At 37.7% G+C, this 12,783-nt stretch overlaps 1 protein-coding gene and 1 pseudogene across 5 annotated transcripts in view; one reads left to right on the top strand and one right to left on the bottom strand.

The window, feature by feature from the left end:
- Window positions 1-508: 508 nt before the first annotated feature.
- Window positions 509-1,046, bottom strand: LOC111142270 (annotated as a pseudogene).
- Window positions 1,047-2,760: 1,714 nt separating this feature from the next.
- The window catches only part of LOC111142287 (mago homolog B, exon junction complex core component), a 29,689-nt gene continuing 19,666 nt past the window's right edge, over window positions 2,761-12,783 (top strand). For 2 of the 5 annotated variants that reach the window (XM_022495342.1, XM_022495341.1), the window contains exon 1: window positions 8,908-8,966. Coding sequence is in view for 3 of the 5 variants with exons in the window: in XM_022495345.1 (XP_022351053.1) it covers window positions 2,835-2,928; window positions 5,412-5,470; window positions 6,612-6,722; window positions 8,884-8,966; window positions 10,653-10,752 (447 nt within the window). In the remaining 2 variants the exon portion in view is untranslated. Of the gene's footprint in view, window positions 2,929-3,035; window positions 3,268-5,411; window positions 5,471-6,611; window positions 6,723-8,883; window positions 8,967-10,652; window positions 11,015-12,783 lie in introns of those variants that run through there. The other 3 variants (XM_022495345.1, XM_022495347.1, XM_022495346.1) reach the window with 3 other exon arrangements.

The raw sequence follows: 12,783 nt of genomic DNA, 5'->3' as shown, positions 1-12,783 counted from the left end.
CGAACTGGAACAGTCACCTTAGTGGTAAGGGATAGTGTTTTATGTCTTTTGAATGTTTTCCATAATGGCAGAATAATCTTTATGTATTAACATTTATGCAATGGTCAATATAGATTTCTATATTGACAGTTATAGAAGTGTTAATGTAAACTCCGCATAATCTGGCCCAGTCTGCCTTTCTAGTTATTCTACTTGTGTGAACCTTATCTTCTAACTATAGTGATTTCTTCGCTTTCCCAAATCACACACTTTCATACCACTGTGCCTTTGCTAAGGCTGTTTTCTGCCTGGAATTCTTTTCCTCCCTTTGAACATATACTGAACTTATTCAATGAGGTCTGATTCAAATTATACCTCTTGTCACAAACCTTCCCTGATACTTCCCTTTCTGCAGTTTCCTCCATTCCCCAATAAAATGACTTGCTGCTTCTGCTGTCCTACCAGCATTTAAAAAAAATATTCTTTCTTTCCTTTATTTAAAAATTGATAATTTATTAAAATGCCTGATTTAAGCTTCTGCAATGGTGACTTCAACCTCACCTCCCAGCTTAATAACGATGGATGTAATCTGCTTAACAATTTCAGGAGGATTGTGCAAATCAAGGAGTACCCTGTGGATCCTCGGCTGAAAATGATCCCAAGTCTTAGAAGTTTTTCTTGTAGTGATTCTCAAAGCCTTGATAGGCATCTGAACTGCTCCTTTCACTTTGAGATTCTTTTCCTCAAGTCAGCACATACCTTCTCCAAAGATTTATCTTGTGGCTGGTTAGAGTAATTCTTTTTTTTTTTAAGTTTTATTTATTTATTTGACAGAGAGAGATAACAAGTAGGCAGAGAGGCAGGCAGAGAGAGAGAGGGGGAAGCAGGCTCCCCGCTGAGCAGAGAGCCCGATGCGGGGCTCGATTCCAGGACGCTGGGATCATGAACTGAGCGGATGGCAGAGGCTTAACGCACTGAGCCATCCAGGTGCCCCTGGTTAGAGTAATTCTTAAGTGAATCGCTACCTCCGGTTCTATGGGTGTCTTCCTGGTGTCTTTAAAAGTCATGGCTGGGGCGCCTGGGTGGCTCAGTGGGTTAAAGCCTCTGCCTTCGGCTCGGGTCATGATCTCAGGGTCCTGGGATCGAGCCCCACATCAGGCTCTCTGCTCAGCAGGGAGCCTGCTTCCCTCTCTCTCTGCCTGCCCCTCTGCCTACTTGTGATCTCTCTCTCTCTGTCAAATAAATAAAATCTTAAAAAAAAAAAAAAAGTCATGGCTGCAGTGTGGCTTCCTGACTGTCTTGTTCCTCTGTGAGAGGGGACCAGTGGTGAGTCAAGAGCAGGAGGGGGATTTCCAAAACTCCATTGTTGCTGTGACTGCATCTTCCTCAAGGAACTAAAAATATTCTTTCTTCTAACATTCTTCATTATGCTAACATTTTTCTACTGTTTGCTTTCTTCTTTGGACTAAAAGTGTAAAGGGCTCTATCATTACCAGCGTCCATCCATTTCTGGCACATAAGAAATGCCTGTTAAAATCATTAGGTGTTTTATAAATTTTAAAGCTTATTATACATTTATTGTCTCATTTGGTCTTCTCAACAATTCTGGAGGTTCACAAAGTCGATTGTAGGACATTGTAGGATATTCATTTGGCTGGTGAACAAAAACAGATGTAGACAGTGACTAAGTAACCAAGGTTAGTAGATGGTGTAGTATGTGGTGGGAATGAATCAAGGTCTTCTGACTGCCACTCTTCTAAATCTTGCTGAAGGTTAAAGGTCACCCAACAGAATTACTCTGCTAGTAAAAATTAAAAAAAGGTGATCAATAATATTTCAAAAGTAGATTTTGTATAAAAGTTCACCTAGTCTTTCTACTTCCTTCAAAACCCATTCCACACCGCAGCGTTTCTTCATCTCCCCAATTTAATTCTTTCTGGTAAGAAACGTGGGCTGGGGCACCTGAGTGGCTGAGTCCGTTGGGCCTCTGCCTTCAGCTCAGGTCATGATGGGGGGAGTGGAGTCCATAATGGAGCCTCACATAGGGCTTCCTGCTCAGCGGGCAGTCTGCTTCTCTCTCTGCCCCTCTCCCTGCTCACACACACTCTCTCTCTCAAATAAATAAAAATTTAAAAAAAGAAAAAAAAAAAAGAAACGCGGGCTAAATCATTTGATCTTAAGTCAAACTGTCAAACTCCACAGGCTACTAAAGATGAACCCTTACTGAATGATTAAAGTTTTACTATTAAGAGGAACTCTCTTATGCCGTGACTGTCAGAGATCTTTAGTTCCAATGTGCTTTTCAAATTTCAGACCTCTTGTCTGATGGATTCTTTCTACTTCATCCCTATTCTAGGCTTCTAGCTGCTGGATAACTAGCAGTCACTGCCCAAAGGGGAAAGCTCCAGTTAGGAATCTGGAGGGAAGGGTGATATTCCAGGTCTACCATTCTGCTTCTGAGCTTTATCTTTTTCATTCCACCAGTTAAAGGGGACCGAGGCCACACCCACCTCGTGAGGACAGGATGCCGCGAGAATTAGAGACCCGAAAAGTAAGCGACTTGAAAACCTTAATTCTAAACCCATAAAAAATGCGCTCACATTTTCGCACTTCTGTGTTTTACTAATATAATCTGATCTACTTAGTTTTTGGGAAAAAAAATGTTCTTCCAACCCCATTAAAGCGAAATTCCTCTCGCCCTGGCGCCTCCAACCCAACTGTCTTCCCGCTTTCCTTCGGTGACCTGCGACCCGAAAGGCGCGCCTTAAGTGACGCATTAATCCCGGGCGATGACGTCACTACCAGGCGCCCGGCGGCAAGTTGGCCGGGCCTTGGGCTGGCTTTAGGGGGCAAAAATGTCTATGGCCAGCGATTTCTACCTGCGCTACTACGTAGGGCACAAGGGCAAGTTTGGACACGAGTTTCTGGAGTTCGAGTTTCGGCCAGACGGTGAGCAGAGGAGTGGTGCCGCGGCCGCAGGCTAGCGCGGTGCGCGGCTAGGGGAAGCGGGGCGGAGAGGACCCCTTTCAGTGGGCTTGCAGGTATGCAGTGGGGACTGAGGTCACTGCTAGAGCCAAAGTAAATCCGAACCGAAGACTATCAGAAGCATAAGTTGTGTAAGTGAATTCAGAAAATCTAATCCTGCCAGATACTGGAAACTTGAACATAGGGTAATCAGAATTCTACTTTCAGCACACCGTCTGGTTTATTTGATGTCATCCTTAAACACTTTAAAGAACGTCCCACCACGCTGTTGTGCAATGGATGCTTAAAGTCTTCCGGTGACCGGTAATTTTCGGACTCCTTTTCAATCATTGTATTCATGCAGGCGGTGTATGTAAGGCCACGTGTCTAGGAAAAGGAATGAGACCTACTCTGCAGGAGGGGAGCTCCGCGTGTAGGGTGCTTAAATATAGTCGTTCCCCATAGGATGCATTAAGAATAAAAAGGGGGGAATGGTTAGGGGTGCATGTAGGAGTCAAAGAAAGCTTCCTAGGGAAGGTAGCAGTTGAAATTGTAGCTGGTGCGCAGGGATGCTCTGGGGTTCCTAAACAGACCGTACTGGGGGCTCACAGCTGACAAAATACAAAAGGCAGAAAACCTACTGGTGGTGAGACAAGAAAGGAATTTATTTCAGAGAGGCCAGCATCGGGAAGACAGTGGACTAGCATCTCAAAGACTGTCTCCAAAATGCCAAAAATATGTGGGGCAAAGGTGGGTTTGAGATCATAATAATATAAGTAGCGAAAGTCCTCTTTCAAGGTGAGCTTTGAAATGAGAATAGGTATTTTCTTGGCCTTTGAGGGGAAAAAACCATTCAGACTGCTGAAAGCAGCATGAGCAAAGGGAGAGGTGGAACTGTGTGCTGACATGTAGGTGCAGCATATTCTATCATTTGAGAGCCCTAATTCTCTTTAGAGAGTTACTGTATACTGAACTCTGCTTAGAACAAGGACAGTTCACCTGCATAGATATTTGAGAGCTTTGTGAGCATTCTTTGAATGTCTTTTATGTGCAGGGCAACACATAAGTACAAAAATTGAGGTTACAATAATGAGTAAGTCTCTTTAATTTCTCTGAAGGAGTTATATGTTGGTGGGTGATGCAGACATGAACCTAGTCATAAAACAGTGTGGATGTTAACTGGTGTATTAAGCTTTGGACAAAGTTCTGTGAAAGTGAAAAAAAAAGAAAAAAGTAGAGAAGCATCACATATTAGGAAAGAGGAAGAGTATCAAGACATTTAAGGAAGAACTCAAGGTAGCTACAGCCCTGAAGTTCAGAAACCTTAATCACTTTATTCTCCCTTGTTCTCCTCATGTCTCTTCTAAATTTAGCTAAGGAGCCAAATTTACCTGAATTCTCCATCTATTCTTTTCTTAGATGATACTCTTCTTAGTGCCTTTGCCTTTGAACAGCTTTCAGCTTGCCTCTGTCATGTTTAGCCAGTCACATAAATTAAGTAGTCTGATATTATCAGGGAGAGTTCATGCCAGAACAGTGGTTCTCATCCAGTTATCTGCCACCACACCACCACGTATTTCCATCAGTAGTGAAGGGATAACCTTGTTAGGGGAACCTACCATTTTAGAGATCAGGACCATGTTACATTTATATCTGAGCAACTGACTACAGCCATGAGTAGAAGCATGCATCAGGCAATACAAAGTCATGATGGATTAAAATTAAACATTGGTCAGCTAACAAACTGGCCAACTTTTATCTAGAAGCAGTACATAGTTCGTGTGCATCTTAGTCACAGTGCTAAAATAGTAGCATTGCTGTATTGTATTATTATTATTGCTGTATATGTATATATTAATTTGAAGGAAGTAATTAAAAGAACATTTTGGAGTATTGGGGAAAACATGAGTATTGGAAGAAGGTAGACCTAGAGATGAATCTTTTTGACCCTGAGCAAGTTACTTAACTCTGTTCTCTCAAGTGTAAGTAGATGAGAGAATAAAACATTTTAAGGATTGTTTTACCGATTAAATTAAATTTTCTGGGTAAATCACTTAGGGCCAATACAGATATATAACAGGCTTTAAAAGAAATGTTAGTTCCTTTTCGAATTCCCTGTCTAGTTCATGACATAGCTTAAGCAAACGTGCCTTAAAAATGACCCTCCTGTTATACTGAATTATATTGAAGGTATGAAATATTTAAAAATTATGTTGAATATTTAAAAATTCTATTGAAAGCATGAAAGTTTTGAAAATGACTGGCTTCAGTTGTAGCCAACTTCTTACCAACAAATATTTGAGTGTTTATAGGTCTAACATTGATCTTATGCTAAAAGGTGGAAATATTAATAAAAGTAGTACTATAAAACAGTCTTTACCTTTGAAATTGCTTACAATGTCATATCTTTATTATTTTTTTAGCAGTTTTTGCTGTTATAGAGTGAATTTTTTTTCCACTCCCCACAGGAAAGCTTAGATATGCCAACAACAGCAATTACAAAAATGATGTCATGATCAGAAAGGAGGTAAGTTCTTTCCAATTGTTTAATTTTTTACATTTAGAACATTTTCTTTATGTCTTAAGAATTTACAAAAGTACATCTAAGGTTGTATTGCTGTAAAGAAGCCAATTTATAGATAGAAAAAGGAGTCCATTTAAATTAGATCTAAATGTAGCATGTGTAACGCCAAAGAAGCAATCTGAATATATTAAGTTGTCCCACCTTTGAACATATAATTTCATTCATTTCCTACGTAGGTTTGTCTTTTTATCCCATTCCCTGTTTAAATTAATTGATAGTCAAGATTATTTATTTATTTAAAAAAAGATTTTATTTATTTATTTATTTGAGAGAATGAGAGAGGGAGAGGGAGAACACGAGAAGGGGGAGGGTCAGAGGGTAAACCAGTCTCCCCACTGAGCAGGTAGCCTGATGTGGGACTTAATCCTGGGACTCCAGGATCATAACCTGGGCCGAATGCAGTCGCTTAACCAGCTGAACCATCCAGGTGCCCAATAATCAAGATTTAAGCACAGTATGAATTTTTTTTTTTTAAAGATTTTATTTATTTATTTGACAGACAGAGATCACAAGTAGGCAGAGAGGCAGGCAGAGAGAGAGGAAGGGAAGCAGGTTCCCCGCTGAGCAGAGAGCCCGATGCGGGACTCGATCCCAGGACCCTGAGATCATGACCTGAGCCGAAGGCAGCGGCTTAACCCACTGAGCCACCCAGGCGCCCCACAGTATGAATTTTAAATGAAAGGCTCAAAAGTTAGGGGTAAGAAAAAATTCAGAGCAGTAACTGTAATGTCTACTTGTATTCGTCTCTGTTTGCCTCACAGATTTTCTGTTATCATTGTTAACTATTCAGAGGTATTTGAGTCCCATGTTATAAAGGCAAAATCCAGGGTTTTAAAAGGAGGCTAGTGTAAGTTATCTTTTTTTTCTTTTTTAATTTGGAGACAAATACATATTAAAGGAAAGGGAAAGTGAGTTAATAAAATCTTAAGGATGAGTGATTCTCTCCCATCTTGTATTTTGGGATCAGTATTAGATTTTTCTGTGACAGTCTCTTTGAATATTTAGGGTTTGTAACTTTGTTATTTCATTCTGAATTGTGGGAAGTAATAGACATTGCAGAATTTTTATTGTAATTTATTCTCAGGCTTATGTGCACAAGAGTGTAATGGAGGAACTGAAGAGGATTATTGATGACAGTGAAATTACAAAAGAAGATGATGCATTGTGGCCTCCCCCTGACAGAGTTGGCCGACAGGTTTGTATTCAGTTGTTCTTTATGTGCACACATGTTAGAAATTGGTGATGTAATTTTTATGTTTCTTCTTATTTATTTAGCATAGATCCTCATTGATTTTTTGCTTTTCCATTTAGTAGGCACCCAGTAAATACTCTTTAATTTTATTTTACTTAGTCTCATTTTCTGTACTACCTCTGAATAGGAAAGGAGTCAGTACAGAGCTCTACATTTAGACTTCTCTCTGACCAGTCTTCTCTGTAGCCTCACCAGTTAAAGTTAGGATGTTTTCCTGTTATGGATAATTGCTATTGAATATTAATTACTTCTATTAGGAATAACTACAGCTGTTTGTGAAATTCAAGAGAGGATTCTTATTGACTGTAGAATTCACTTTCTTGGTTTTCATAATGTTGAGAACTCTTCACTTGCACCCTTATGCCTCAGAGAAGGATTTGATTGGTTTCTCTGTTCAAACTGACCATTACTTTTGCCTCCTATTCCCTATGGAGTAATTAATGTTTCTCAAAGGGCTTCTGGAGAAGTTTGAAGGCTTAATTTCACTTTGTAGAGAGACAGTTTGACTGGGTTTTTTCAGCTCTTAAATGAGATACAACTCCTGGAGGAAGAAACACTTAATTTCACTTTTGTATATTCCTGAGGATTATACTTAATATCCCCTTCTTTGACTAGGCGAAAATGTGGAGAAATCAAATAAATGGTGACATTCTGTAGCAGTCACTTAACTCCTCTTCTCTTTAAGGAAGCATTTAGGAAAGCAAAGGTAAAGTTAACAGAATTTATGTTCTGCATTGTAAACACTTCTAGAAAGTAAATTTAAATCTCGGTTTGTTTGATGCAATAGGTACATATGTACTAAAAAATAGATACCACAGCAGTAAACCTTTTATCTCTTTTAGACTCAGGGATAACCCAGTATTTTCATCTAGGTTTTGATATGTTCATATGTTTTAGTGGGGAGGGGTAGGCATGTTCCAGAAATCATCTATTGGATCTTTGAGTCAAAGATTTTTTGATCGTTTGAGAGCGTTAGTTAGTTCTCTGTTTTGTGTGTGCCAAAAACTGTACATAATTAGGTCTCGTAATGAAGTACAGAGCTAAGATCATCTTTATTGGCATTTGTTATTTAACTCGGTAAATCACTATAGCCATAGCCTCTTAATTATTGGTTTTAGATTTGCAGATAAAATCTAGAAAACAATTTCTACAATAATTATGGCACACTAAGAATGTCATAGTGTGTCATATTTGTTTTACTTGGTCTTAATTTTCTTTTTTTTAATATTTTATTTATTTATTTGACAGACAGAGATCACAAGTAGGCAGAGAGGCAGGCAGAGAGAGAGGGGAAAGCAGGCTCCCTGCTAGCAGAGAGCCCGATGCGGGGATCGATCCCAGGACTCTTGAGATCATGACCTGGGCCGAAGGCAGAGGCTTAACCCGCTGAGCCACCCAGGCGCCCCTAGGTCTTAATTTTCAGTGCTTTGTGAAGTCAAACCAGGGTGAGTCTTTCAATCTTAACAGCCGAGGACTCAAATACCAATACCTTTGCTTACTTATGGTTGTAAATACATCATTGTTTTTTCCCTATGCTTTATGCGTCTGGTATTGTGCATTTATAAAATACCCTGAGAAGGGTGTCTTAGGGCTTACAGAGTATGTTTGTAAAGTCCTTAATGGCAGGGTCTCCTACCTAGTAGATGCCAAAGCGATGCTGTTAGTATTACACATTGTATTTATAAAGTCTGATAGAAAGACTAAATGTGCTTGTATTTATTTATTAAAAATAGGTTTATACCCATATTTACACAATTGTGCTTCAAAGTTGTATCTTTAGTTTTTACTGATTTAAGAAATATTTGTGTGTACTCTTACATATATCATTCATATTTATGGTGTCTTCTTTCTGAGATTTCTGGAAAGCTATTCTTGGTTGATCCTAATACTAGGGACTCCTGAGCAGTTGATGAGGTTTTTATTTTATAGACATAGTTTATGTCTATCATTCTTTTCCATTTGTTTTCCTTTTCCTTTTCTTTTCTTTCTCCTCTGTGACTGCTAGAAAACTTGCAGCTAAATTGGGACCTCTTGGTAACAAGGATTAGACACCGTTGAGGTGGAGTTTTACATTAACTACAGCAATCTATTTTATTTTTTTCAGGAGCTGGAAATTGTAATTGGAGATGAACACATTTCTTTTACCACATCCAAAATAGGTTCTCTTATTGATGTAAATCAGTCAAAGTAAGTATGCTAAAGTATTTTAACTAAATTGATGTAATTTAGGGATGTCTGTATGGCTCAGTCAGTTAAGCGTCTGCCTTCGGCTCAGGTCATGATCCCAAGGTCCTGGGATCGAGTCCCACATCCAGCTCTCTGCTCAGTGGGGTAGAGGGGAGCCTGCTCCCTCTGCCTGCCACTCCCCTGCTTGTGCTCTTTCTTTGACAAATAAATAAAATCTAAAAAAATAAATTGACATAATTGATTTGAGAGGCTCATTTTAGAACCATAGCCAGTTTTCTAGGATTATTTCAGTGTCCACTTAATCAGTTTATTCTGCAGATATAATTCTGACTTTTATGTCATTAAAGACTTCCTGTCAAAGTGATTAGCAGTTTATTTTTCTGATTGTCAAAAAAAATTTAATCTGACCACTGCATAACAGTGAGCAAATTTTAATAGCTATTTTTGGTAAAAACCTAGGTAGGGTTTCATAAAATTTAAAAGAAGTCCTTATTGGATTATATCAGCCTCATTAGCCTAATATCGCGTCATTCTCCTCCATGAGTTTAATATTTGAAAGAAATTGAAGAAAATCAGTATAACTTAAGTGTGGTTTTAGCTTCTTCTGTCTTCCCAAGTTTGTTTCCTCTGGGCCTTTCTATTGTTTTTGCCCCCAAAATTTCTTTCTTCCACTTCTTCTTTCTCGTATGCCTCAAAATGTTTTCTTAGTGCTCTTTCTTCTGTCATCTTAAATTGTAAGAACTTACTTGTTTGCTTTTCTGGTTTGAATGTGAATTCCGTGAGAACCTTGCTATGTCACCAAAGTTAGCACAGTGCCTGGCACACAAGAAGTGCTTTGTAAATATTTATTAGAGGAAGGAAAAAAGGAATGACTGTATAGTAACTATTGGATACAGAAGACTGTGTTTCTAAAAGACCAATCAGATACTTTTGAATTATCAAGCTGATTTTCCCACAGTTGATGAGGATGTGGTGTTCATACCCTAACTGGGATTTAAAATTGGTACAGGGTTTTTTGGGAAGCAGTTTGATAATTATTCATCAAAAACTGTTAACATTTCATTTTTAAAAATTTATTTTATTTTTATTTTTATTTAAATTCAATTAATTAACATATAATATATTATTAGTTTCAGAGGTAGACTGATTCATCAGTCTTCTATAATACCCAGTGTTCATTACATCATGAAGCTGCTAACATTTTAAATTCATGGTTGCTGGGGGTGGGGGATGGGTAACTGGGTGATGGATGTTGGGGAGGATGTGTGTTATAAAGAGGGAAAAATAATGTTAAAAAGGGCACAGGGAATGATTTTAGGTATGAAAATAGAGAAATGCCAAAATATTTATAGTTATCCTGTGAGGAATGACATTTTATAGTATTATGAGTATTATTTTTTTCTATCTTTATAATTTTATCTGCTTTCTACATTCTTACTATGTATAGCTATTTCTTTTTATAAGGAAATAAATACTAATATAAAATTATTATTACTGGTGAAGAGATTTATATATTTTTTAGAAAAGACAGAAATGGTGATCAGTATGTTCATTTTAGTTGCAGCAAATCCTTCCTTTCTCCTGAATTCCTTTGTTTTGGTGTGTGTTTTGTTTTGGGAATTGACTTTAAAATTATGTGTTTCATCTTAGGAACAAAAAAGTAACTTTTACCTTTTTAAATTTTAGGGATCCTGAAGGCCTTCGAGTATTTTACTATTTGGTGCAGGACCTGAAATGTTTAGTTTTTAGTCTTATTGGATTACATTTCAAGATTAAACCAATCTAAATTGTATGTTTTTGAAGCTGTTTTTATATTTAATTAAGGGATGGGTTTGTCATTTACACTCTTGGGATTTTTATAAATGTGAAGGTTTGTTTGTTGTTGTTTTTTTTTGTATGCCAACTAACAATAAGAAAATACATAAACAGCCTTAATGGTTATTCTCAGCTTGGGTCCAAGTGGTCTGGATAGTTCTCACACATGAAATTCTGTAAATAAAAGCAACCTTTTGTTGAAAGTTTGCTGTAATAAAACATATCAAAGCCTGGATGGAGAGTGGGTTTTTTGTTTTCTTTTTTTTCAGAAGGCTAAGTCTCTGTGTTCACTTTAAGGTAATAAAGAATTGTTCTAGTAGGTACATCCTATGGTAGAAGTTCTTTCAGGCAGAAATGTGATGCCAGATTTTTATCCTTTAAGGGCAATTGCAGATGTCTTCTTATTTCTTCCATACCTAATGGTCTGTAATTTTTTGGTGCCTATAGAAGTTGTTTACAGAAGATTCTGGATTTTTCACATGTATCCCAAACCCCTCAGGAATTCTTAAAATTTAAATATTTTTGGTATAATCAGTAATTGTCTAAAGAGTTATGAGAGTCAGGTCAGCACCCCAGTTGAAATACATCTTCTATTATGCCCTTATTCCTTTTTTCACAGTAGATTTTTGTCTATAAGATATTTCAGAATGTAATTTGTGTTTCTGTAGGAATTAAATGAGTTCTCAGCATTACAAGTTATTTAAAATCGAGACTTTAATGCACGTGTGTGTGTATCTGCACTATTAAGAGCATGGTTCAACTTATGATTCTCAGTTTTCTGCACCCTCTTTCATTAACTTCCCCTGCTAGTAACTATGCCCCTGGTATTGTTAGTCCCCCATCTGAACCCCCAGTCTTTAAATGTGTGCAGTCCTAGTAGTGATAATTCACTTGCCCTGGGACGTCAGGACTGACCTTATTGGGAAGAATTGATTTCTGAAGGTTTGCCAGTATTCCTGAGCTCGGTTCTAGAGTGGGTCTGTCCAATAAACTTCTTTGACATAATAGAGATGTTCTGTATCTGTCGACCAATAAAGTAGCCACTAACTACTACACGTGGCAACTTAAGTACTTGAGATGTGGCTAGTATAACTGAATTTATAGTCCTATTAAACTTTTTTCAAGATTTTATTATGAAAAATTTCAAGCATAGAAGTTATAAGAATTGTAAAATGAATACCCATCTGTCAATTCAGGTTCTTTAATTATTTTTACTGAAGTAAGTCTATTCTAGATCATGTCCTGTTAATTTTTCACATAAGAATAAAATGGTGTAATTACTGTTAACCAACCACTATTTTTTTTTTAGTGCTATTTAATTTGATTAAATTTTGATAGCCAGTGTGCCCTGTGGCTACCCTTCAGATATTTTAGCTCTAGAGCATGTCTTGGCAGCCTGTTAGCCACGGAGTCTTGTCTGATCTTTGACACTGCATGAACATCCAAGGCTTGTCCTAAAAAGTCACCTGATCTCCACTGTGCAAGACTATACTGGTTATCACCTCCAGGTCTTTTCAGGAAATAAACATTTCTCTTCAAGTTTCAAATCTTGATGGATATGCAATGTCAAATCACGTTGTAATTTTCTTACAATTAGATGTCAACCTCAAGGAGAAAGGGAGAAATGCTTGCTCTTTGATCTTGTGGGCCCACAATTTTTTGTTTTTTGTTTTAAATAACCCATATTATTTATTTTTAACCATATATTTGCCCTTTACTGTTTACTACTTCCTCCATTTGCATTCTTCCACCTGGGATTTTTTCCTTCTGCATGAAGAACTCCTTTGGTGAATATCTACAGGATAGGCACCAACTCCTCTTAGGTTTTGATTAGCTGAAAATGGTGGTTTTTTTTTTTTTAATTTTTAATTTTTAAATTTTTAAATAAACATATAATGTATTTTTATCCCCAGGGGTACAGGTCTGTGAATCGCCAGGTTTTACACACTTCACAGCACTCACCATAGCACATACCCCAATGTCCATAACCCCCCCCCCCCCC

This window comes from Enhydra lutris, unplaced genomic scaffold (assembly GCF_002288905.1).
Source record: "Enhydra lutris kenyoni isolate GAN:26980312 unplaced genomic scaffold, ASM228890v2 scaffoldscaffold7, whole genome shotgun sequence".
Classification (NCBI taxonomy): Eukaryota; Metazoa; Chordata; class Mammalia; order Carnivora; family Mustelidae; genus Enhydra; species Enhydra lutris.
This window is presented reverse-complemented; position numbering and strand designations above follow the sequence as displayed.